A 24708-nucleotide genomic window follows, 5' to 3' on the forward strand; every position below is an offset into this window, starting at 1 on the left:
GAATAGAGGCAAAGAAACATCTGTGTGTACATACTGCCACCATGAATTAGAAAACAAAATATATTCAGAAACAACCACAGTCAAAACTACCTCATTGTGTTGAGATCTCTCAGTTGATAAGAAAGAGGGAGTGTTTTCCTCTGTTTGCTATCCGTGAAACTAAAGCTCCTTCCCTTCCCCCACTTTAACAGTAAAGACTTTTCATATTGTTTTCACCCTTTTTCTATTAGGGAAGATTTGTTTTCCCTTTCTAAGTTCTAGATAAACACAAGTGGCATTAAAAACAACACCGGGTTGTTTTAATCAGTTCAATCCTTTTTCACACTGTTTTGTGCTCCTTTTCTCCTCCTAGGAGAGCAGCTGGACTTAATGCCCTGGAACAAAAATAGGTCCATTATATACAGATATAGGTATAGACATATAATAGATCTATTTATCTATATGGATGTACATATACTCACACATATAAGATATTAATGTTCTGTATGTGATTAGCAAGCTAAAAATTTCTGATAGCCACATCTGCCTTCATTTAATATTCCTTGTTTTGCCACTAACTTCAGAAGAGGGCAGTGTCAGACCCCAAGTTTGCAATGACTATTTTTTTCACATTTCACAGTAATTTATTTCACATTTCTGGCAGATGAAATCTCTCCTTCCCTCCCAAACAAGGTCAGAGTAAACAAGAGTTCTACTGAACACCAAACCCATGTAGATCAATATAGCAATTGCTGAACATCATCTACATAGGGCATTTTAAGTATTGTACATTCATGAATCTATTGGCCTCTCCCCAGGCCACCTGACAGGTTTTTTTTCCTTTGGGCAGCGTCTCAGGAGTACTTAAGGGGTAGAGTAGAGCATATCAGCCTTCCACACCAACTCTGAATTTATTTCCTTGTGCTGCACTCAGTAGACAGAACTACTAGATAAATATTTCACATAACTTTGGAGCTGTGGATATTCACTTATATTTAGTCCCTGTCCCAAAAAGCAGTCAGTCTCTTTGTTATATTTGTAAACTGCTGGGCAAAATGGAGCTTTAGCTTCTAGGCCCTACTGAAATGCATATCATGAATAATAATTCTAATTTCTTCCTTGGTCTTCCTCCATCCTCTATACTAAAAGTCTATAGGAGTTAGGCACTAAATCATGAGTATAGTCAGCTCCAGATATAATTAAACTAATTATGGCCCATTTGTGTTCAGATCCAGTTTTTCGAAGTATAGCTAGCTACGCTCCAGTATTTACTGTGGAAATCACACATCACATGTTTGTCTGTTTTTTCTTATCTAAAGGTCACAGTTGATACAAAAACAAATCTCACCTTTAGAAGTGGCAAACTTTGAGCTCAGTGGGTCAAATTCTGTGGTGGTAGCTCCAGTGAAATCAGTAGAGTTGCAGTGCTTGTCCTAGAGCTGAATTTGGCCTGTGATCTTTCTTCTGCTTGCCAGGAAGACTGAATTCTTTTTCTTAAGCCTCTAATATGTCATCAGTGTCATTTTCATGCTCTGTAGTCAAAGAGACTGCTGAGCCATATAGCTAGCCCTGGGCCTTTTTCAGTTACAGTATGTACATAGACTAAAACTTAAATGGTAGCTTTCTGTTTCCATTAACTAATTCTGTGGAGTGTTTCTACAGCTGATGCCTTTTAGCAGAATTTGTATAATCCTAGGTGCCTTCATTGAATCATAAAAAGATTGGACCTCCCACTTAGAAAAAAAGTCAGCCTTCTCTTTGGGTATGGGCACATGAACAAGTTACCATAAGGTAAAGGAGGGCAAGGATGTATGGTGCATCAGCTACTCCCAGTACCTTGTTATGGTGCCTGCTCTTACCCCATAGTACATCTTTATGCTTGATAGCTAAGTTGCCATGGATGCCTTTTCATTTACCATAGGGTAAGAGTGTGCACACATGCATTTACAACTGTTAAATATCCCTGCTCTCCTTTACCCATACAACTTGCTCATTTATCCATGCCCTAAGCTTGAAGGGAGACACTCAGCAGTGAGAAGGAACGAAATCCAAATACAGGACTTAATTCTGGACAAAAGCATAGGTTTAGTCGTCTTATTCTCTGAAAGTTGTAATGATTCTTTAGCAGTCACTCAAACAGATCTAATGTGATGATACTGCTCTTTGATTTGCCACTTTAAATAGTAGTACCTTTTTTTTTTTTTTTAGGGGTTGGGACATATCCATCACATTTTTCCAGACACATTTATATAACTCCAAGATAACTCCCATTAGGTAAAGCAATATCTTCCCCTAGAAGTCATGCCTTATACCAATCATTTAGGTAACTGCTGAGAATAAAAATGAGGCTTGCAGTACATCTTAAACATTAAAAGATTCACATGTTGTCTTTTGAGTCTAACCAATGTGAAAAACAAATTCTGGAGATGAGTCTATCTATGGGGAATATCAGTTCCTCCAACCCCCATGACTAGTACGTGCAGTGTGACCTTCCATGAGCCCCCAGATACTCAAAATTAGGAATGTGTACACAGGCATTTAAATGCATCCTGCAGATTTTGCATCTCATGGTGATCAATAGGGACCAGCTGCATCTTTAAAGAACAAGGATGTAAGCCAAATGGGACCAGCTAGTCTTAATGAAAGTCTCGTGTAGACACACTGACATTTTACTACACAGTAGACTAATCTACTGCACAATAAAGTGTCACTATTTAACTGTGTGTTAAGCTACTGTTCAGGAAAATAGGCTAATGTGCAGTTACTAGTACCTGAAAATACAGATAGTAGATTAACTGAGCACTAGCTACTGCACAGTAGCACACATATAGATGCTGGCCAGGAACAGTATGTTCCCAGTAAGGCCAGGCAGCAAGGAGCCCACTGCTGCTGAGCTAAGCCCCATGTGTCAGGGGCTGTGTTGGCTGCAGGGGCAGCTGTCTCCTCACTACATGGGGATTGGGATAGTCCTGATCCTCACATGGCTGGGAGAGCTGTCCTGGCCGTCAGGACTGCTGCACCCCAGCCAAGTGGGGATTGGGACCAAATCCCTACACAGTGGGGAGAGGTGTCCTTGCCTGGCAGGGACACTTCCTGGCAGCCATATGGGGATCAGAGAGGGATGCTTCTCCCAGCCACATGGGATCAGGACCCTCCCAATCCCCATGTGGCTGCCAGGCAGCATCTCTGCAGGGATGCCTCTCCTGGCCATGTGGGGATTGGGTCTGATCCCCATGTGGCTGGGAGTAGGAATCCCAGCTGTCGCTCCTGACATGGGGTTTGGCATCAGCCCCCTGCCCCTTGCCAGCCCAGGCCTGGCATCTGGGGGAGCCTGGAGGTCCCCCTGGCTGCTACAGTGAGGCAGAGTAAGGCACAGGGGCAGAAACTTCCCTCGTCTCACTTGCTCTGGTTCACAGCAAATTTGCTCCCAAGCCAGAGCATATGTAGACCCTTCCCCTGGGGGCAGTTTACTGCTCCTTTTTTAATGCGCAGTGACCTTACTGTGCATTGATAGCACACATGTAGACATTCCCAGTGGAATATAAGGTGGTGGTATAACTCCAGAAGGAAGTTCAGAGGAAATTCATAAAGAATTGATGGCAAAAAATGATGCATCAGGTATTTATGATGTTTGTTTGGAGCAGAGACTGTTCAACTTCGTACTGTGCAAAGATGACCTGGAGCTGCTCCAAGGAGCTTACAGTCTGTAGACAAAAGCTACATAGGCTCAGAAATGCATAAAACACAATCTGCACATAAATTGGTATTGTAGCAATTCAGCTATTGTATTGTAGGTTTGATTGGTATATCTGACATTTGTGCAATACTTTTGCCTAACCATTGATCCCACAGTCTGTTAATTTTCAAATAAAGCTTGGAGGTTATATATCCTCATTAATAATGGTACAACCCTCTGCAAAGATTCCCACTGCAGGTGTGGTCAATAGTTATGGTTAGCAAAGTAAGTTTGGATTATTGGGTCCTAAATGTAACTGGTAGCAGGACTCTCTCATGTACAGGCCTGAACTCTGATATTCATTTCCCTAGCAGTAGAGTTCAAATCTCATCTCTTGGGCTTGAAGGCACTGAGAAGAGCAGGTGCTTGTTTATTTTGGAGCCATATTTTTGTGTGCCTTAATACATTCTGTAGAAATACCTGGAACTCTGCTACTGGCTGCATTTTTTAAATGTTAACAAGTAATAAATTAAAAAACCTATGCATCAAACAATGTGAATTTCCAGTTATGATGCACAGTGGTGAAATAATGGCAGCACTTTTGTTCATCTTTACACAGTGTAGATGCAATATGCCATAATCTGTAGGGACTTCCACAGAACGTTGATGATCCTGTACATGCTGCCATGTCTGCTAATATCTAACTACCTCAGCTCATAAAATATGTAGACTGAAATACTGTATATAAAAATAAACATCTTCAGGATCAAAATGGACCACTAATGGCCAAATGAGAATCGATTGGTATTGAATAATTAATATTTAATTATTACTTTAATTAAAAAACAACCTAGAAGTGGCCTGGTTCTACTAAAATACCCTACTGTCCAAGCTACTACTTGTTCAGCAGTCTTTACTCGTTTCAGTAGGTAAAATACACCTCATGAGTGTGTTTTGTGGTGTTAAAGACAGCATTAAAATAAATATTACCAGTGTAATGTTATAAGTAAACTATAGCTTTTCAGCAAAAGACAAAAAAATCTGCATTTCAAATTGGGAACATTTTTTAATATGCTATTGAAAATAATGTGTTTCAGAATTCTTCACTGTCTTTTAACTGTGAAACAAAAATATTTTAACTAGTATCCAGAGCACACTTGAATGATGACACAAACCCTTTGTTGTCCAAGTCTGCCCTTCTATTAACTGTATTATAGCAAAAAACTAGTTAAGCTTCAGGGCTAGTAATATGGGAGCAGCAAAATGAGGATGGGAGGGCACTTTGCTTGTTTTAAATACTGCTAAAATTCCTAGTGTGCCACTCATGTAGTCTCCACACTGGGCTGTGCTTCATGGAAAAGTTCAAACTAGAACGGGGACTTAGAACTGGAACCCTCAATCAGAGAAAATTCCTGTTAACTAAGCATCCTTACTGATGCCAGCCAACTCCCCAGCTTTGAGGTGTGGAATCCACCCAAGTTCTGCTGTTAGAATAATCATCAGCAATTTAGTGAACCCACTAAAAAGTTGCCTAAACTTTTGGATTGTAGAAGAGGACTGAAAAAATGTATAGTAGCACCCTGAGCTATCATGCTTGAGGATAATATATTAAAAATACCCAGGACAAAGAAAAACCGTTCATAGTAGAATTATGTACAGCTTGAATGACACACCTCTAAGGGAACAGTGATACGGATACAAAATACTAGAACAGGCTGTAGTGCCCTTGATAGGTAAAGGGTTTGTGGATTGCAGCCATCAGAATGATACCCTGTAACATGGTCAATTGCAATAGTAACCTGAAAAAAAGTGCTACTTGGCTTTACACCATTAAGAAATTGCAAAAGCACCCAAGAAAAGAAGGTATGAAATATAGTATGTATGTATGGAATGCTGTGCATACATGGTTGGGAAATAATTAAATAAAGACTATATAATGATGTACATATGGGGTAGTAGTGTTTGGGTACAAAGCTGTTGTTAGCTTTGTGTTGCAAAGGAAGATTGTCTTCTTGCACACCACAATTTGAGAAGAAAATCAATCTTAGACAACAGTTTCCATATGTTTTGACTATAGATGAAGTTTGATTGCTTAAAATGTTGACACTCATGTAATGCAAAATAAGACTTGATGAGTTAAAGCAGGACTAAAATATCAGAATAAAACCCTATATGATCTTTTAAAGAGCTTCACTTTGTGTATTACAATGCTGTTGTGCTCAGTGGTGTTTTTAAAATCTAGCAAGCGGAATGAGACAGATGTATTCAGATGTACAGTACAACTTAAATTTATCTTTGTTCTGTAAGTCACGCTAATTTCATTTCAGCAACTGGGAGCAGATTGTCAATTAATTTTTCAATTCATTATCAAAACAAACAGTACATTTCCCTAGTAACCACAAACAATTTCAACTTAGAAAGCAACGTTACCACTTCCTTAAAAAACAATATGAAACCACTCCAGACCACATATTTATCCTGATTTGGAGGAATCATAAGAATGCAGACACACAACTTTCTAGCCAAAAAAAACCCTCTCTCTCCTCCCACCAATCTTTATATAGTTATAATTTTAGTATCCTAGGACTTTTTTTTTTTTTTCCATTTATGATCTTTTGCTTTCCTGGCTAAAAAAAAAAAAAAATCATTAATTCTTTTAGGCAACTTTTGAGGCAGCCACACCAGCCTAGCTCTTAGGAATGTTCTTTCTCTGAAAGCAAAGTTTTGATGAAATAAAAGACATTTCACCAGAATATGCTTTATAAAAATGATGCAGCATTAGATGCTTCCAGCCTAATGCTTTTGCTCTGATTTTGTATTTTGGAATTGTAGCGTTCTGTGTATGTGCAGCCTGCAGTTTCCAGATGCTGTCCATTTTGAGAATACTCTAGCTTTACTGAAAAGTAAGAGGATCAAAAGAGATCAATTTAAAGTTTCATAAAGCTTACCCTACAGTATAGGGGATATGTGTATGTGTGTGTGCTTCTCAACTGCAGAATTCATGAGTCTGTTCCAAAGATGTTTTAAGTGGCTTTTCCCATCCTACACTTCATGAATGTGTAGCCCAAATAAGCAGAGCCCCAGGGAGAATGGTCTTTACCCACACTGGAAGAGTTGTTCATAGAGATGGAGCTTATTGAGTTGTGTATGGACCTGCAGTATTGTGACTAGGTCCCAGGAGCTAGTGCACACGGACTAATCGTCAGTGCAGCCGTGAACTGTGTAGATATACACTAAGAGGGCTAGAGACTCATTTTGTGTGTTTAAATGAAAGCTGAGATCTTCATATCATTACATGATTCAAGGGTCTGACCTATAGGTCACTAGTGAGAAACTAGTGATAAAAGTCACATGGGTTGGCAGCACTGCAAATTTCCTTAGCCTGTCATAACCCCTTCCCTTGCATCCACAGAAGCAAGTGGCTGGTTGTCAGAGAGCAAGGCTACAACTGAGAGGGTGGTGCAGACCCAGAGCACATTCTCAGCTTCTCAAGTATCTGCTTACTGTATCTTTAAAGCACCTGTTACCATAGTGTCTAGATGTCTGGCCCAATCTAGCAAGAAAACTTTGGTCCAGAAAATTTGAAGCTTTTTAAGCTGTTGTGTGATGCTTTCTTGCTTGTATTGAACTCTAGACAGAATAGTGGGTTGAAATATGTAGGAACAGATGTACCTTCTTGAGAAGCTGGTCAGAACTTTACTGGAGGAAACTAGAACAGCAACTTAAATTAACATTACTTAATGGATCCTTTGGCCTTCTCTGATTCTCCAGTAGTTTGCTGAATGAAGGGAGAAAAGCTCCCAGTGCATCTCTTTTTCTCCTTTTTTGTCCAAGCTCAGCAGCCCTAGTCCTACTGTTCTTATATGTCCTAAAGCAGTTCTCAACCTTTTTGGATTTGGAGCACCCCTCATTCGACTTGAGGCACTTTGCCCCTCCCCCCCACCCGCCCATAACTTTAGTGAACTGAGTGGCACCCAGTTTAAAAAACTAAATTATATTTTGCAGTGCTTACTTCCTTGCAGAACAGCTGTGCAGTGGGAGGTTGGCCAGTCAGGAACAAGCCTGAGCTTATCTGCTTATCTCCTCATACCTTGCAGCACCCTTCAGAGGATCTGGCAGTACCCCAGGGGGCCCTGGTTGAGAATCACTGTGCTAGAGTAAGGTAATTGATCTGCCAGTCTGGAGCTATAGTAAAGAGCATCTCCAGCCCCAGCAGTCCAGTCTGGAAATATTTAGAATGACTAAAGCTATTGTGGTTATAAGGAGGTTCTTACTAACCTCAGATACCTGTATTGCTGTATGAGGAAAGGATTTCTTGCAACGTGAGCAAAATTTTTTTATTTTTTATTTATTTTTTTTAAAGTGTTTGATGTTGTACTTCCTTTTGCCCCCACTTTTTGAAGAATCTGGAGAAGAAGGAACGGCTGCTTAATTAGAATGACTTTATACAGAAGCATGAGACAGATTGGTAATATATCAAAACAAAAACAGATTAATTATAACTCTCTATTTTTCATAGGTATACAAAAAGAAAACTGAAGCTGCAAAGAAGGAGTATCTGAAGCAGTTAGCTGCATATAGAGCAAGTCTTGTATCCAAGGTAATCCAATATATATTATGACAGATTGTAAATCATGTTCACATTTGTATAGTGCTCATCATCATAGTATCCAATGTAAATATCATTGCTCAATACCATCTTAAATTTACGCTATCCATCCACTGTTCAAGTACTCAACACAAATAGTTCTCTCTCAGTGCAGAGATAGTGTGTCCATTCCTAGTCATCAGTAAAAGGTTGACCTATGCCAACAGATAAGCACACTGTTCCGCATCACAGAATATCCAATCATCCACAATTTTAATAGAAAAAAAATTCTGGCATCTCACATAAAATATCTGTTTTTATTTAAAGCATATAAAAACTTTTAAATTGCAATCATTGTACAGATATATCATATTTAGCATTACTGTGCAAACATTCCCATGATAAAATGAAATTTCATAGTGCAGAAATGAAGTATACAAACCAAGTATAAATTGTACTGCAGATCATACACTAAGGGCACTTCTACATGGGATGTTTAACTACGCATTCACTTACAGTTTATTCGTGTTTTTCAGTAGAAGGGCCTTGTGAGATTAAAATTCAAGGAATTTGTGTTGCTATCTAAATTCAGACATGAGTGTCACCTTATCCATAGTTTTCCTGTGTTATATCTTGTATAAGAAAAGTAAATCGCCAACATTTATACTTACAAGTACTGAACATATTTGCTTAAACATGTAAGAATAAATATTCTTCTCTTATATTGGAAAGTTCCATATATAGTCACTCTCTCTAGAATGGGATTTTACAAACAGGTAGAATGTCATGAGAATCCTACTATACAATACTTCTTAATTTTTTTAATAATTTACCTATTGATAAAAGATGAGTAAAACAAGATCAGTGCACTCCGATAACTGTAAAATGAATTATGAAGCCAGCTCTTCACTTGGGAAAATAACCTAGGCTGTTATTTTTGCTGAACATGCATTGTTAACATGAAACCAAAATTGTTTCATTTTGATAAGGTAAAGCTCTGAATTTTACACTTATTTTCTTTTCAGGGCAAATAAAAATGGCAGCATGGCCTTTTATGAGGAAGGTTCATTTATTTAAAGAAAAAGAAAAAGAAAAAAAAAAATGGTGATTGAGCTTGAATTCAGTACTGGGAAACACTTTAATGCATATTTGAGTCCATCCCTGTTCAGGAAAACACTGAAAGCATGTTCTTACTACTAAGCAGATGCTTAAATCCCATTGCTTTTAGTGGGACTTAAGGATCTACTTAGCTTTAAACATTTGTTTAAATTCTGTCCAAAAAGCATGGACTAAAAGATAAAGATGAATGAGTGAGGTTATTTTACATAAATAGTCAAAATGAAGCTAGTGAAGGACTGCCAAAATAACTAGAACAAGTAGGATTTGACACAAGGATATAAAATGCATAGAAATGTTACTTCAGTATATAGTATTGCTGTTAGTAATTATTTTCATGGCACCATAGGTGATACAGGTCTATAAATAAGCATGTAAACACAAAGTGGATGTGTGATATTTTATTAATATTCATCACATGGACTGCATCTTTTCTAAAGAGAATATAATCTGAGAAACTACACTAAGGAAGACATTATTAAGGTTGCAAAGTCAGATTCTGAAAATTTAAGGAATTAAGGTGACAGCCTATGCAGCTTTAATTCAGCTTCAGTGTGTACATACTGTATAGTGTTTAGTTACAGTGTTTAATGACATGATTACATATTTTTTCCACAAGCCCTCTACTTCATTCAGTGCACGGGATGGGCAGTGCTCACTTGATGATTAGTAATTCAGTATTTTGTTTTATCCTCACTGTTCCATTTATAACCCCATGCCTTATTTATTGTACATTATTTAAACTCTGCTCTGTAGGCAAATTTATTTTCATCAGTTTTCTATGATACAATTTATTTTAGCACCTCAAAGAAATTAATATATCCATAGAATGCCCCTGCAAGGCAAGGGATATTATCCCCATTTTACAGATGGGGAATTGAGACATGGAGAGATTAAGATAAAAAGTTTGTGCTCATTTTAGGTGCCCTGTTTCAAAGCCCTGGAGCCTGATGCATCAGAGTCCTTATCATTTACAGAATAGTACCACCTGATTACTTCTGCAGCTATGAGCATTGTGGCTGAAGGATATTCACTATCCAGAAAATGAGGGAAACACAGTTTGTGATAAACTTGCCAAACTTTTTACAGGTTAACTGGCTTGTCCCTGTAGTAGTGACTGGATACTCAGCAGCCAAGTGCTCTAACCTTGACGTTTCTAACATCAAACTTTTCAGTGTTTGACTTTGCACAAAGTCATCAAGTGATTATGACTATTCCACTTAAGCAGCTTCACCTCTTAGGCCTCAACCTGTCACTTTTCCAGTCATATCTCTTGTCCACCATTGTTCCCTGTACCAGTCCAATTCTTCTTGCTTACATAGTTCCAACCTTCTTTTCCAGGTTTTTCATCCCAGTCACAGACACCCCCTCTCCCTCCCCCACTCCCCCCCCCCATTTTCCTTATTAGCTGTCAATTCCAATCTCTTTGCCCAAACAGTTCCAGCCCCCATTCTCTCCCCTTGGCTTGCTGTCCTTGATCCTTTGCACAGTGACCCCACCCTCAGTTTACTCATAGTTTGTCTGCTTCCCTGCCCAACTGGTCCACCTTCCCCTGCTATTTCTCAGAATCCTTATCTACCTCCAACTGCTCCCAGTTCCAGATTCCTTCTTGCCCAGACAATCCCAGATTCTTTGCTCCAGTGCTTTGAGACGCCTTATCCCTGTAATGTTTTTCTTCTCTCACTGTAGTTGTCTCATTTGCATTCATATGGAAATAGGAACATAATACTGAAAGAGACTTTCAAATCTAGTCCCCTGGATTTTTAGGGTACCAGAAGGTCCAAAACATGCACTCTGGTCCCTCTCACACACAACAGCAACAACACACTCAATAAAAAGGAGATGACACTGTATCTGATGAAGGCGGCAGGAGGGACAAATGTAACTGATGCAGAATTTACTGCTACTGCTTCTTCTGCTAAGATGATATTCCCAAATGAGGAAGATATTTTCAAATGATCCTAGGAAGTGGGCTGTGCCATACATTAGGGAAGAAAGTCAATCTGATCTCAGATCTGATGTTCAGGTCTACATTGGCCTGATCTCAGATCTGATGTTCAGGTCTACATTGGCCTGAAGTCACCATTAACAGTGAAGTCCAGCCTTTGAGACAGCATGTTCAGTTGTTCTGTGCAGTAAAGGGAAAGGAGCTTGGTAATTTATTCATGGTTATTTATTCATATACATACGAATCTCAGCTGTGTTAAGACAGGAACTGTATAGCAGTGATTTCAGATGGGTCTGGGAACCCAGATGAGTACTTTTCCCATCATAAAAGTCAATATTTTCAGTTGCTTCTATTGTCACCATGTTTAACAAGCTGAAATTTTGCAAGGTGGACGTTTCCCCTCAGGCTGATTTTTTTTCTGTGAAATTTCAATCAACATTTGAAATGCCATCTAAAATATTATATTTTCTCATGCTATATTCTGCACACACTTTTTTCCCCAGTCTCTCTTCTCCCATTTCACAGCCTTGGAGACTAGCTCTTTTCAAAATCATGGAGACTAGTCTTCAGCAGCAGCTAGGATTTCAGCTTTAAATAAGCAGGAAAGGGAGGGGAGTGAGCAAGCTGAAGATTTGGCTCTGTCCCTGCTGTAACTCTGGAAAAATCTTTTTTTCTTCATTCTGCCTTTTGAAAATAAGGTACAAATTATATTTCAGGGCATTTTTATGCAATAAAATATGGTACATTGTACAGTAGGGTTAGCATTTACTATATAAAGGCAACGTGTTGGTCTGAACGTAATGTCATAGCTGTGCACTCATCTCTACTAAATCTACCAGCGTATTTGCTAGATTGTTCTATGTGATATTTTTTTCTTTTAATAATGATTGAAATTAATGGAGCTATAGTCAAGCTTGTTCATGTGTGTAGAAATCAATATTTAAAGTAAAAATTACATTACAAAGCTCTATATGTAATGCTATGCTGATTGCCATATTGCTTATAGTACTGACTAAGCCTTTGCATGATAAACAAGTGTCTTTATATTTGGCCTTAGTTGCAATTTTTAGTACTATTCAAACTCAGAATTGCAACGTACAGTATATAGCAATTTGTATAGCATTACTTAAAATGCTGTGAATTGCAATTTGACTTTTTTAAAAACAAGCACTTTTTATAGCTTACCCTGCCCTTTTTTCTGACTGGCTGACAGTAGGATTGCTATATCTATTAAATATGTGTTTATATATACACATGCATAAATATTTCATGTGGACATATTTGAACAACCATGGCTAAAACCCCTACAGCTAAATAAAAATTGTAGTTTGAAGAATTGATGTTCTATCTAATTGAAAATCATGCCATTGGGTAACATCACAGCAACTATATTGACATTCTAAAAGTGTTAGAAACAATGCATGTGTGTTCAACATGTGCAATGTTGCTACCTTGCTTTTATGGCAGGCTCAGACCTCCCTTAATTAGAGTTGGACAATAGGGGCACTTGTACACATGACAAGGGTTTAGTCCTTCAGGGCTGCATTCTATACCCCCTAAAATTGAAATGGTGAGTTTTTAATTGAAACACTGGGTTTTATTTTTCCATCACTGTATACACATTATTGTCCTGGCAGCTGCAGTCTCATTAAGGGTTAAGAGCATTTCTTGCCTGCACAGCTCTGACTTGCCACTAGAGGGCTGATAAGCAGGGGCATGCCTAGGATACAGGTTATCTGGGCTCTATTCTTTCTCTGGGTGGGGGGGGGACTGGGAGTGGTGCATCCTGGGATGCTAGAAGATTGCAAGTTGCTCTTATCTCCATGGAGCAGACAGATGTTATCAAGCAAGGTAGCCTACCCAAGTTAGGTAGCACAGACTACAGTTAACTCTCAACTAAAGTTCCATAACTTTAAGGGTGCAGACAGAAGTGCAGCTCCCTGCTGTAACTCAGACCACTTTGCAGGAAGCATTCTGAGTTACAGCGATCCCTTGGAACAAACAGAAGTTCACCATTGGTTCCAGGAGAGAGGGGAATCTAGCTGCTGGCTAGAAGACTGCAGCCAGTTTCCCCTAGCAATGGCCCCTCCTTTCTCCCAGCCTGCCCCTGTTTCAGAATAGGAGGGGAGAGAGTGAGCAGATGGAATTAGATCTGGGGAGGGTGGGTTCAGTCCCTACTGGAGGGTAGGGTGGGTGAATTGGAGCCCCCTCCCCACCGGGGGGGGGGTCCAGTACACCTGCTCCACCATCCAAAGGGGGCTGAAAAAAATCCCAGAACGAAATCCCTCCACTCCCTTTCCCCCTTCCCATTCTGAAGCTGGCTGGCAGTGCGGACAGCAGTTACAGAAGATGTTCCGTTTTGAAATGTCTTCAACTGACCCCACATGCAATGAGGGGTCAGATTTTCACCCAGTTGGCCATTTTGGAAGCTGTCTACAGCTGTCATCACAGCTATAATATGCTTTCTGTGGCTAGATCAGGTGAAAATTTCTGTCTGCACCCTGAGACGCTCAGAGGGCACTTAGCATGAGTTGATAAGCTTTAACATGTGGGCACACACTAAGTGCTCTTAGTGTGGTTTAAGTATAAAGCATCAATTCACCTGTAGTAAGTGACATAAGCACTAAGCTACAGATTGACCCTATTTCCTGCTTTATCTTTCTGGACCAGTGAATCTTGAATTTATTCTGTGCAATTAGCCAGCTTCAGTTGGAGAGGGAGAGTCAGCACCTCCCATCCCCATCCCCACCCCATGTTTCAACATACATGTGCATGCTCAAGTACACATACACTAAACTAAGCTAGGGAATTCTTCTCTAAAGTAGGAGATGGTGGGGTTGAGCCTCCCCAGGTAAAGGAAAGAAGCTAACCCAGATTTCCTACATCTTAAGCAAGTCCTGTAACCACAAGGGTATTATATAAGAGGGGAACCATAGCACCTCCTCCTTTACTTCTCACCTTCAAGAGAGGGTTCTGGGGTGTGGATAGGAAAAGTGGCCTGCAGCCCTAAATGAAGTGTTGGGAGTAGAATTCATGACATGTATGAGTTCTCTCTTTCCTCAGCATTTCCCTATTAGTTAACTCTAAGCCACTGCACTCTGAACATGCTGACTGCAAACAGATCCCTGCTTAATAAGCTGGCTGTTTTGGATGCAATTCTGAATTGCCTAACTCTCCCCACGCACTGTATAGGAAGCCTCAGCACTTCACTTGCAGTTCTGGATTCCATTCCTTTAAGAACCTGTGTCCTTTACTGGAGCTAGCCCTAGGTCCACAGAGACAGAAGACATAAAAAATAGTTTTGACTGTTTTTTAATATTACAAAGTAACCACGGTGACTTTCTCCTCCTAAGGAGCAAATCAAAGTGAAGCAGTTTCTTGAAACATCAAGGGTTACTTTTTAGCCACTAAGTTTGTACATAATAATTAGAAACATTTTCCTAGTGGGGAAAAAATGGTCACATTCATTTGCAACATTTTATTCTTCTCCATTCGATATAAAGATTCTTACCCAGGAAAACTACAAAGTCTATAAACAATTACTATTTCATGACTTGTGATACTGTAGTCCTTGTTTTTGTAGTATATGAAAACTGATGAGGGGCCATATATCAAAACCATACATGTTCACCAATACCATATATTGGAATTATGTTGTAAATCAAAAATGTCTGTTGACTCATAATGTATTTCCATAAGCCACTGTCAAATCCTTACAAGGATTCAAAAACTGATGTCAGAAAAGAAATCTCTTGTTTTAAGAAAACTTTGAAACAAAAATATGTCTACTACTATGCATTGTCTAAGAATAATCTATGACCTATGGTGCCATTTATCCAAACTATTGAAGACTTAAGGAATTTTTTTTAGTTATAACAAAAAAGTTGGGTATAATAGCTATATGCAGTAAGAGTACTGTTCATTTTTCACAAGTAGTTGGCAGCAGAAAAATGTGAATTTTACTAGAATAACAGCAGCAATACATTTGAAAGCTAATTCTGAGGTAGTATATATTGATTTGGTTGCTTTGAAGTGGACTATGAAGTACACTTTGAAGTAGCTATCCCAGTTTACTACAGCAGCAGACCTGGCTTACTGGGGAGATGGACCTGGACAGTGATCTTCAACCTTGTATTTTTTGTCTACCACCAGAAATCATGGGGGAAGCCAAGTCATAAGTCTTCCCATTCTCTAGTACTAAAACCAAGACCTGTTCTCACAAGATGTCAGCCCCAAATTTCCCAATAACAGATTGATTCGAAAGATTTCTTCTTTTGACCCTAAGAAGTATTTTGTTTGCTTCTAAAGTGATGGGGATAAAAGAGTTATTTGGATTGCATTTTTAGAGCTGCCCTACTGCTCCCATGTGGGAAATAAGACACCTGTATCAAATTAAAGTTTGATTTCCTTCATCACATTTATTCATTTATATCCCCTAATACCGCAGCCCAAGCCTCGCACACTGGGCCCCAGAATCATCCTATATGACCCTACTATGATCCCTCCTGATCAGGCGGCCACTCCGCTGTCATCCAGGCTACCTAGGCCCCCCAAAGCCATGTTCCCCTCTCGAGTGTGGTTCCCCCGGAACCTTCAGCCTTTTGCCCTGGCCCACCTCAAGGCCAGTCGGGACCCCAGGCCCCCGGCTCTTGGGCGTCCCTCGCGGTGGGCCCCCAGCCCTTTTGACTACCGTAGTCCTGGCCCCAGCTTGGGCCAGTCAAGGGTACTCTCTAGCCACTCACTCTGTCATTGGGCCTCACCATGCCACTACTCCCCGTCCTCTCGGGGGCAACCGCAGCACCACGCCCACATCACTCCCACTCTCGGGGTCTGCCCTCTCTGGGCCCCTCACAACACTGGCCCATCTGGGCCCCCCAACAAACTCAAGGGTAACCCACCTGGTGGTGGTGGGAGCTAGGGGTTAAGGCACCCCGACCCGCCTTTCACCGGGGTGATAACTGGCCTGGCATTTCCTGGGGGCTCCCGCACCACTGAGAGCCCCACCAGACCACCCACTCCCAACAGGGTGCAGTTTCAGGTCATGCCCAGGACCAGGAGCCTCCTGCCAACCCCTTGTAGCTCCCCCTTACCTCTGGGTCATTCACAGCAGCCCTACAGCCAGGCAATGTTGCTGCCTGGCCTCCTGCAGCCGAACTGCCTTGTTTATATAAGCAGCCTAGGCCTCAAAATGGCTGCCCTAATCAGGCACCTGGAGGCTGCCAGCTCCAGGCCCTTAAAGTGGCAGAGACACCCTGTGCTCTGCCACAGCATTGTTAACAGTATCTTTTCCAGTCTGAAGCAGTACAAACTTTGCTTGTTCAGTCTGAAGTTGGTTTTTGAAATGTTCATTTATAGATCTCAGTAGTCAACCACCAACTGAAATCTGTAAGAAAGTTTGTTCGGCCTCTGGCTAGTGATGGTTTTCATGGCCTCCTTTCTGGAGAAAAAGATGCAACAGCTCAGTGTCTGAAAATAAAACAAGAGTATTTTTTTAATATGGCAACATTTTAAGGTTCTGATCTAAAGTCTACCAGGGTTTGGCTCAGGGCCCAACATTTTTCCTTACTAATAATGATTTGATGTCTATCTTCACTTTCTTGAAAGCCAAGCAAAAACTGGCCAACTGAAGCCAAGAATCATTTTTAGCTGATGAGTACTAGTTTTCACCTGTGTTTCCTTGGAATTATAGCTGGAAGTCAAAAATATTCAGACACACTTTATTTTCCACTTTCAAATCCCATTTCTACAGATGCTGTATAGGAAAAGTTGCCAACAGTAGAATCTTGCACAAACATTCACATGAGCATGCACACACACAGTAGTGGTTGAGTGTAGCTCAGCATATACCAGGACTTGCTGCTATTTTCCACATTTCCACTAAATTATGAATGTTTGAAGTAAATAAACAAATGTTTCCATAATATCCTTATTCCCCACATAGAGAATACTGTGTTTTTTCATCATGAAGTGGTATCAGGAAAATATCCCAAGGGCTCTAAAACTTCTGCATGGAGCACTATGCTTTAAGCTGCATATAGACTAGTAATGGCCAGCTTTAACAGATATCTTTCTTTATTAATACAAACAGCCTCCGCTACACAATATACTGTGGGATTTAGTGGCATCTTGGTTCAACTCCTAGAGGCATGAATTAAAGCACCTATCCCAACTCACACCAAAGCCTGTCCCCAGTCAGCCTACTGTAAGGGAGTACCTGGTTATTTGGGTTGGGATATCACAAGTCACTGAATGTAAATCACTCCCTTGTCTACTATTGGCTGCAGAAATCAGTGCAACTAGGCTACCCCTGTTGGCTGATAGTTCAAAAGGACCTTTGACACACAGGCAGTAAAGAAGTTTTGTAAATGCATAAGAAGTTCTTGCATCTGGGAGGAGTAGAACAGTGATTCACAGTCCTGGGGTGCCATGAAATCCTTTTAGGGTACCGCATAATATTAACCTTGTTAGATGTTCAAACACCCACATGAGTCACAAGATAAACTTAGGGCTTTGAAATAGGAATCCATAATGTCAAAAACATTCTGCCTTATTGTGGTCTTTCTGGGTTCTTTGCAACTGAAGAATGGCTCTATTATTTTTCCATAGACAAGAAATGAGTGAACGCAAAAAGCTGGCATTTTCCAAGGGGTGCCTTGAGTCTGAAAAGGTTGAGAACTACTGGATGTAGACAGCTAAAAGGAAGTCCTCATTTAGCTCAAGAATGGAAATAAATGAGGAAAAGGATGGAGGGTTCAAAAGGAGGGTTTGGTGGTAATCATGTGGAGAGGTAGAAATTGAAGATCTATCACCTACATGTAAACTTCTTATTTATAGAATTCCAATAACTGTAGTATCTAAGCATCATTAAACACTGTAAAATAGGAGTGGGCTTTGGTCTCATGCTCCTGCTATTTAATTGCATATGCTCACTGTTTGACTGTTTTTCTTTTCCTTTCTTTCTCCCCTACTTTTTCCTTTTTTGAACTGAGCCTTTATTTTCTCCTCTGCTTTGTTCTTCTGGGCTCTTGTGAAAAGCTGATTTTTCACTGAGCCCAGAAGATGCATCTTTTGATAGTGTGTTCTATAACCTCAGAGTGACCACCAGAGCTGCTTTCCTTCCATCTTTATAATTTTACACTGTACGGCATAGTCTTGGAGAGCCATGTATACAGGAACAGTCCTAATTTCAGCCTTCTAACAGCTTCATAATTAAGACTAAGACTTTGAACTAAGTCATGAGTGGGAGTGACTGGAGAGTATAGAGGACTAGAATGAAAAATTGGTATACTAGTGTACCATCCTGCAATGTGCTTGATAATGTGTATGTGCAGTACTTCTCCCTATATAACCAATCTTAGAGACTGCCATCATCTGATTTCCAGTCTATACAGCCTAATACTAATAATTGTAAGGTTAAAACGAATGTTCTCTTTGCACAAATGATAGAGATGGCAAAACACGTTGCTGAAAGGAGTACTTCTGGGGGCAAGGGGAGGGACTTCTGGTGGCAAAGGTCAGAGGTTATGGGGCGGGACTTCCAGTCCCAAGATGGCAACCAGGGGGTGTGGCACCTGTCAAGGGGCGGGGCTACCCATGTGACCCTTGACAGCTTGCCAAAATCCGGTAAGCAGCCCTCTGCCAGAAATAATTGCCCACCCCTGATGCATATACTGCCCCTCAATGTTTTTCCATGTTTCAAAAGTTAATTAAATAGGGATCTTATTAGCCAGACTAATTTCCCTTAGATAGGCAGATGAAAATTGGCTGAGTTTCCGTCTGCGGTTATGCCATATACCTGCCTAGTTGGAGCCTCTGTCCTTGGGTCAGGGATGGAGCCACAGCTGCTGCCTGCTCTCCCATTACCTCTACGTGCCCTGTTTCTCTTCTCCCAATCATGAATCCCTGCCCCCACCTTCTTCATCCCTCCCCCACAGCCTTTGTCCCCCTGTATGCCTCCTCCCCACCCTGCTTGTCTTTGCTCCTGCACCAGCAGGCTGTGTCCCCACTGCATCCTGGAGAAAGGTTCCTAATCACTGGGCTGTGGCCTGGTACCAGGCTGCAAAGTGTTGACTGCTGAGCGTGGCACAAGCCCCCTGCTCAGACCCCCATTTGTCCACCCAGGCAAGCAGTTTCTGCTGCTGGCAGTCACATGCAGGATTAAAACTGGGTGGCAGGGCAGCCCAAGAAGGGAGGCAGCTGGCTCCGTGCGCCCCATCCTGCTCCTGTGCTGGTCTGCAGAATAAAAAACCACTATCCTGGGGCATGGAGCACAGACCCATCCTAGCCCCATAACAGCAGCACAGAGCTGGCACTGCTGCTACAGGGCCAGGCTGGGGCCATGTTCTGTGTCCCAGGGTGGAGTGGGAACAGAGCCTAGGTAAGCAAGGGTTAGGGTGGAGGAGGCACCAAGGGGTGGGGATAGAGGCTATGGGTGAGGGGATGGAAAAAGAAAGTAGATGGAGGGGTCCCAGGTTGCAGGGAGAAGAAGCAACAGGGGGGAAACAAGGAAAGGGAGGAGAGAGGAGAATGGGGAGGGGGACAAGGCTCTATGCCTGCAGAAAGGGCAGGCACAAGGAGTGTAAGTGGTGGTGGGGACAGGTGGCAGGGGCAAGCTACCTGCTCTCATAACCACTTGCCCTCCCATCACCCGCATACAGCCTTCCCCCTACCACCTGCCCCCTCCCCCACCTTCCTTACCACCTACCTCCCTACTGCTGCCTTCCCTACTGGACTTGTAGTGGGGGCAAATTTAAGAGAATCCTCCAATAATTAGATTCTATACATGGAAAAATTATAAAAAATCTATAACTTTTCCATGTATAGAACCTATTTATTGAGAGACCATCTTAAATTCAGGGTCATCTTGGATTAGGGTTAATTCATACTAGTACAAATTCATCCTTTATAAAAGTGCACAGAATCTGGTACAATTGCACCAGTAATGTATTTGGCTTAATATGTCTGCTTATGTAAAGAGGCACAGGATAGCGTTTTAGTGACTGCATGTGTAGTCGCAAAGAAATGTCACAGTGGAAGACCTTGACAAGGGTGGAACCATCAAGGGCTCATTGACACCTGCTTTTCAGGATTAATTATTTGACCTCAAAAACTTCAGAGAAAACCTGTTCTTGGTCTAACTGGGTATAACACAGAGGCTAGTGAAAGGCCAAGGGGTATCCTGCCAACTTACACTGCTGGAAGTCTACACTCAATTATATATCTTATGGTTTCTCAAGGAATGCCACAGACTGTACTCCCTTTAGTCATTGAGAAACTTTGCACATTCACCAAGAGGGCTCTGGCCACATGCCCAAATAACAGACCTTCTTTTAGACCTAAGAGAGACACCTGTGCTCGGCCAAAGCTGGTAAATAATTCTCATACTCAAGAGAATGTCCTGCAACTGTTATTGGGGTGGCAGGACAGCGTCCCCCTCATCTCCCTTCATTTGACTAAGAGTACAAGCATAAAACAGGGTAAGATAAAAATTTGCTTTAGTCTTCACGTGCGTGCGTGCATGTGTGCATGTGTATGCATTCATCTGTATGTCTCTATGGCCATGTATATACAATGCCTATTGTACATATAAGCACACAGAAATTTGCATTCTTTTTATCATTTTCAGCTTATCTTCCTTAGTTTACTGGAGAAAATAAGTTTTGTTGCTAGCAGTACTGCAACCTGTCTTGGGAAAATGAATTTATCATCTTTTTTCATCTTTATCATCACATATAATGAACCAATTTCTGTAACGTGCAGAGTGGCTGATTGTTGGTGATGGTACCATTCATCAGAAAGAATATAAATAGACTTTCTCAGACTCAACTGACCTGGGAGTGTTGAGAGTAACGTTAAGCTTACTTTGACTTGTAAACTGAGTAAACATGACATGGAGGTGAGGTCATAGAACAAGGACATATATGCATCTTCCATCCTTTGTTTTGTCAAAGTGACTTCTTTCTCTAGAGGAATATTTTTACCATTTTTTCCAGAATGTTTCACCTTTCACTGGTTATTAATTCAACCTTCCCTTAACTGTCAGATTATGATTCAGGTGCCCATAGAGAAACACCTGGGAATTATTTCTTAATTCTTTTCAGCATTTACTTGAGCACATCTAGTTTACTCAGAAGATCTGAGGAACTGAATATATGGAGAACTAAACAAATTGAATGTAAAACATTATAATGTTAAAAATAAGATTGTAGAAAGACCAGGCTTCATGATTGAAAATATTTCTATCTTAAGGAAGGAGAACAAATGCTGCACTTATTCTGAAAATCTATTTATTTTGGTGCTGTACTCTTCAAGGCTTGTTGAGATAATTCTCCTGTGTTTGGTGCAGTCAAACACTTTATAGGCCATCTGGCACTATCAATTTTTAAGCAGAACTCCTTCATTGGGTTCATTGAGGAGGTTCTGCTTAAAATTTAATTATTCAATATGCCCTTATTATTTCCACATTAACAGTCTACAAAATGCTGTTGATGTAGCCTGGATATAATTCTAACACAAGACATTTAAAAAAATAAAGGGCACCAACACTGCCATTGGAATTTTAATGTTGTGTAGAAGAGCAACGTTAGGGTTCAGTCCTGCCACCCATAAGGATGAGTATCACTAGCTCTTACACACTACTTTAAATCAGTAGATATCAAAACATTTTACAGCCAAGTCATGGTCTTTTTTGCACATTTTGCAGATAAACTAATTTACTGAGAGGGGAAGTGAATTGCCTAAAGACACCCAGTAGGCCTCTGGTAGTGCCAGAAACAGAATCCAGATTTCTCAGTTATACCAGGGCACATTGCCTTTTACATGAAAAAGACTTTGTTTCCCCCCCCCACTAAATTTGAGGGGCAGACATGATTAAGGGTGGCAAGCTTGAATCCACATTTTTGTTTGTTGTTTAGCTCAGTAAAGTCACTTCCAAGTTTTGTTATATGAAAATGATAGACCAGGAAGTAGTGTAAGCTAGGAAGCAGTGGGGTCTTGCGTACAATAGAGAAAAGGTGTGTAGGGTTTATGGTATAAGAGTTAACTTTATTTCTAGAGTAATACCCAGTTTCCACTGTAGGGACATTTTTAGCAACATGACCATGACAGATATTTGTTTTTGAAATGTGTATTATCATAAAAGAATCCTCCACATCGTGGAACAATGAGAGAGGAGAATGCTTTTCTTTGCACAACACAATTAATTGTACAATGTCCTAGATTAAACGTACAAAACAATACAGCTTACCATCACACTAAGTTTTGGACCATTACTGCAGAATATGAATGTGTTTCAGTAAAGGATAGCATGATGCAAAAATTTTACAGTAAACTGCATTTAAAGAAAATATTGGTCTCTAAATATTGTTGTTTGTTTTCTCAACAGAGCTACAGTGAACCTGTTGATGTTAAGGCATCCCAGCCACCTCAGATGATTAATTCAAAACAGTCAGTGTTTCATGGGCCTGCACAGGCTCCTTCTGCACTGTATCTAAGTTCCCATTATCACCAACAACCAGGAATGAACCCTCACATAACTGCCATGCACGCTAATATTCCTAGGAATATAGCACCCAAGCCCAACAACCAAATGCCAGTGACTGTTTCCATAGCAAATATGGCTGTATCCCCACCACCACCACTTCAGATAAGTCCACCTCTCCACCAGCATCTCAACATACAGCAACACCAGCCAATTACAATGCAGCAGTCCATTGGAAACCAGCTACCAATGCAGGTCCAGTCTGCTTTACATTCACCTACAATGCAGCAAGTAAGTTGTAAAATGTGATTTTTTTCAGGTTGTTTGAAAAACTGTTTTATTTTTTCCATTTCATTTTTCCAAACCAATGAAAACATTTGATGAAGTTTTAGTGGGGTGTTTTTGAGTCATGGGCTAACTTCAGTTTTGGAACTTTCCAGTATTTCTATAATACAGTTCTTTCTTGGTGGTCTGTACTGCAAAGATTTCAACTCATGAGCAACTTTATTTATAAGATTAGTCTCCCAGACCTCAGTAGAATCAGCCATGATAATAATGTTATTCATGTGATACAGAAGATTGGCACTTAAACCTTAGAATTCCATCTCATCTATATAAAGAGAGAGTGTCTATTAGAAATAGATTACTGGTATTCAACAGAATTGCCTCCATGGTAGAAAATACCCTGAAGAACAGGTGAAATCTTAAGGCTCCTGAAATTTAGATTTTGTGATGCAATTTGTAAACTCTGAGTATATCTAGACTGGGGTCAGTAACAGGCAGCCCCTGAGCCAGATCCAGCCCACAAAGTAGTTGGATATTGCCCAGAAAGGTCCAAACCATCCCATAATTTGCACAGAGGATTGGGCAAGTAGAGATTTGAAGCCTACAGCAGGTAGTTGAGTCGCAAGCTCCAGCCTATGGTGGCAAAATGTTGCAAACCCCTGATCTGGAAAGGAAGTAAAGTGAGTGTAGCATATGCTTGTATATGTGTGAAGTGCGACGCAGGCCCCGAGCTGGCAGGGGGTACCAGGGATCGGTCCTGGACTTCTGGTAGCAGCGTCTGGCAGCAGAGGGCCTAGCAGGAGGCAAGAGCCTGGTCCACGGCTGACTGGGCTGATGAGGTGCAATTTGCATCCATGGTCACCATCTTCATTTGCATTTCGTCACAGTTGATTACTCTGACAATACTATGTTACATCAGAGTTAATTAGTTTACTCACCCTAATACCAGCACAAGTGTGATGTTTTACTGCACAGCTAATTAGTCTACTCCTCTCAGTAAAGTGCATGTGTAGATGTACCCTATATGTACAACTAATGAATTCAGGTTGATGTTATGGAATTATGAAATATCTATATGTTTTGCATGCCTCTGTGAATGGGTATTCACCTTTGCTAACAAGGTTCTAGCATTTACTTTTCAATCTAGTTGTAATAGTCATTAAAACTTAATGGTAGACGGTTGAGAGGGGAGCAGCTTGGGACAAAAAATGTCTCCTACTCAGGAGAACCTAGGGAGTGGAAATGTTCTAAGCAGGATAAAAGGACAGAGGCAACAAAGGAGAGATGTGAAAAGGGACTCTCAGAAGGAAAAAGAAAAGTGAAAGCCTCATAGGAATACATTTGAATTCTTAGGCAGTGGAAAAGAGGAGGCAAGCATACTCCTGTTAAAGCTGGAAGGTTAATTCTAGGACCAGTCAATGTTAGAGAAAGCATGCTGGGCTGAAAAGACTCTATAGTTCAGAAGATACAAAAGGAACTGCACAAAAGGATCCTGGGTCATCTTGGAGGATCTGATTTTCTAGCCCCAAACAATGATCCCAAGAGGTAAGGAAGCCAAGGCAGGGCAATGTGTACAGGCGTTATTTTTGTCTAGATCTGTGTGTTTGTCGTGGTAATAGGAAAGAGAAACGTCCTTA

At 40.8% G+C, this 24708-nt stretch overlaps 1 protein-coding gene across 3 annotated transcripts in view; it reads left to right on the plus strand.

The window, feature by feature from the left end:
- Positions 1 to 24708, plus strand: part of TOX (thymocyte selection associated high mobility group box) — a 306122-nt gene that overhangs the window by 266487 nt on the left and 14927 nt on the right. For all 3 annotated transcript variants that reach the window (XM_059724058.1, XM_059724059.1, XM_006269533.4), the window contains 2 exons: positions 8175 to 8255; positions 22691 to 23077. In XM_059724058.1, the coding sequence (XP_059580041.1) occupies positions 8175 to 8255; positions 22691 to 23077 (468 nt within the window). The remainder of the gene's footprint in view (positions 1 to 8174; positions 8256 to 22690; positions 23078 to 24708) is intronic.

This window comes from Alligator mississippiensis, chromosome 3, assembly GCF_030867095.1.
Source record: "Alligator mississippiensis isolate rAllMis1 chromosome 3, rAllMis1, whole genome shotgun sequence".
NCBI classification, from domain to species: Eukaryota; Metazoa; Chordata; order Crocodylia; family Alligatoridae; genus Alligator; species Alligator mississippiensis.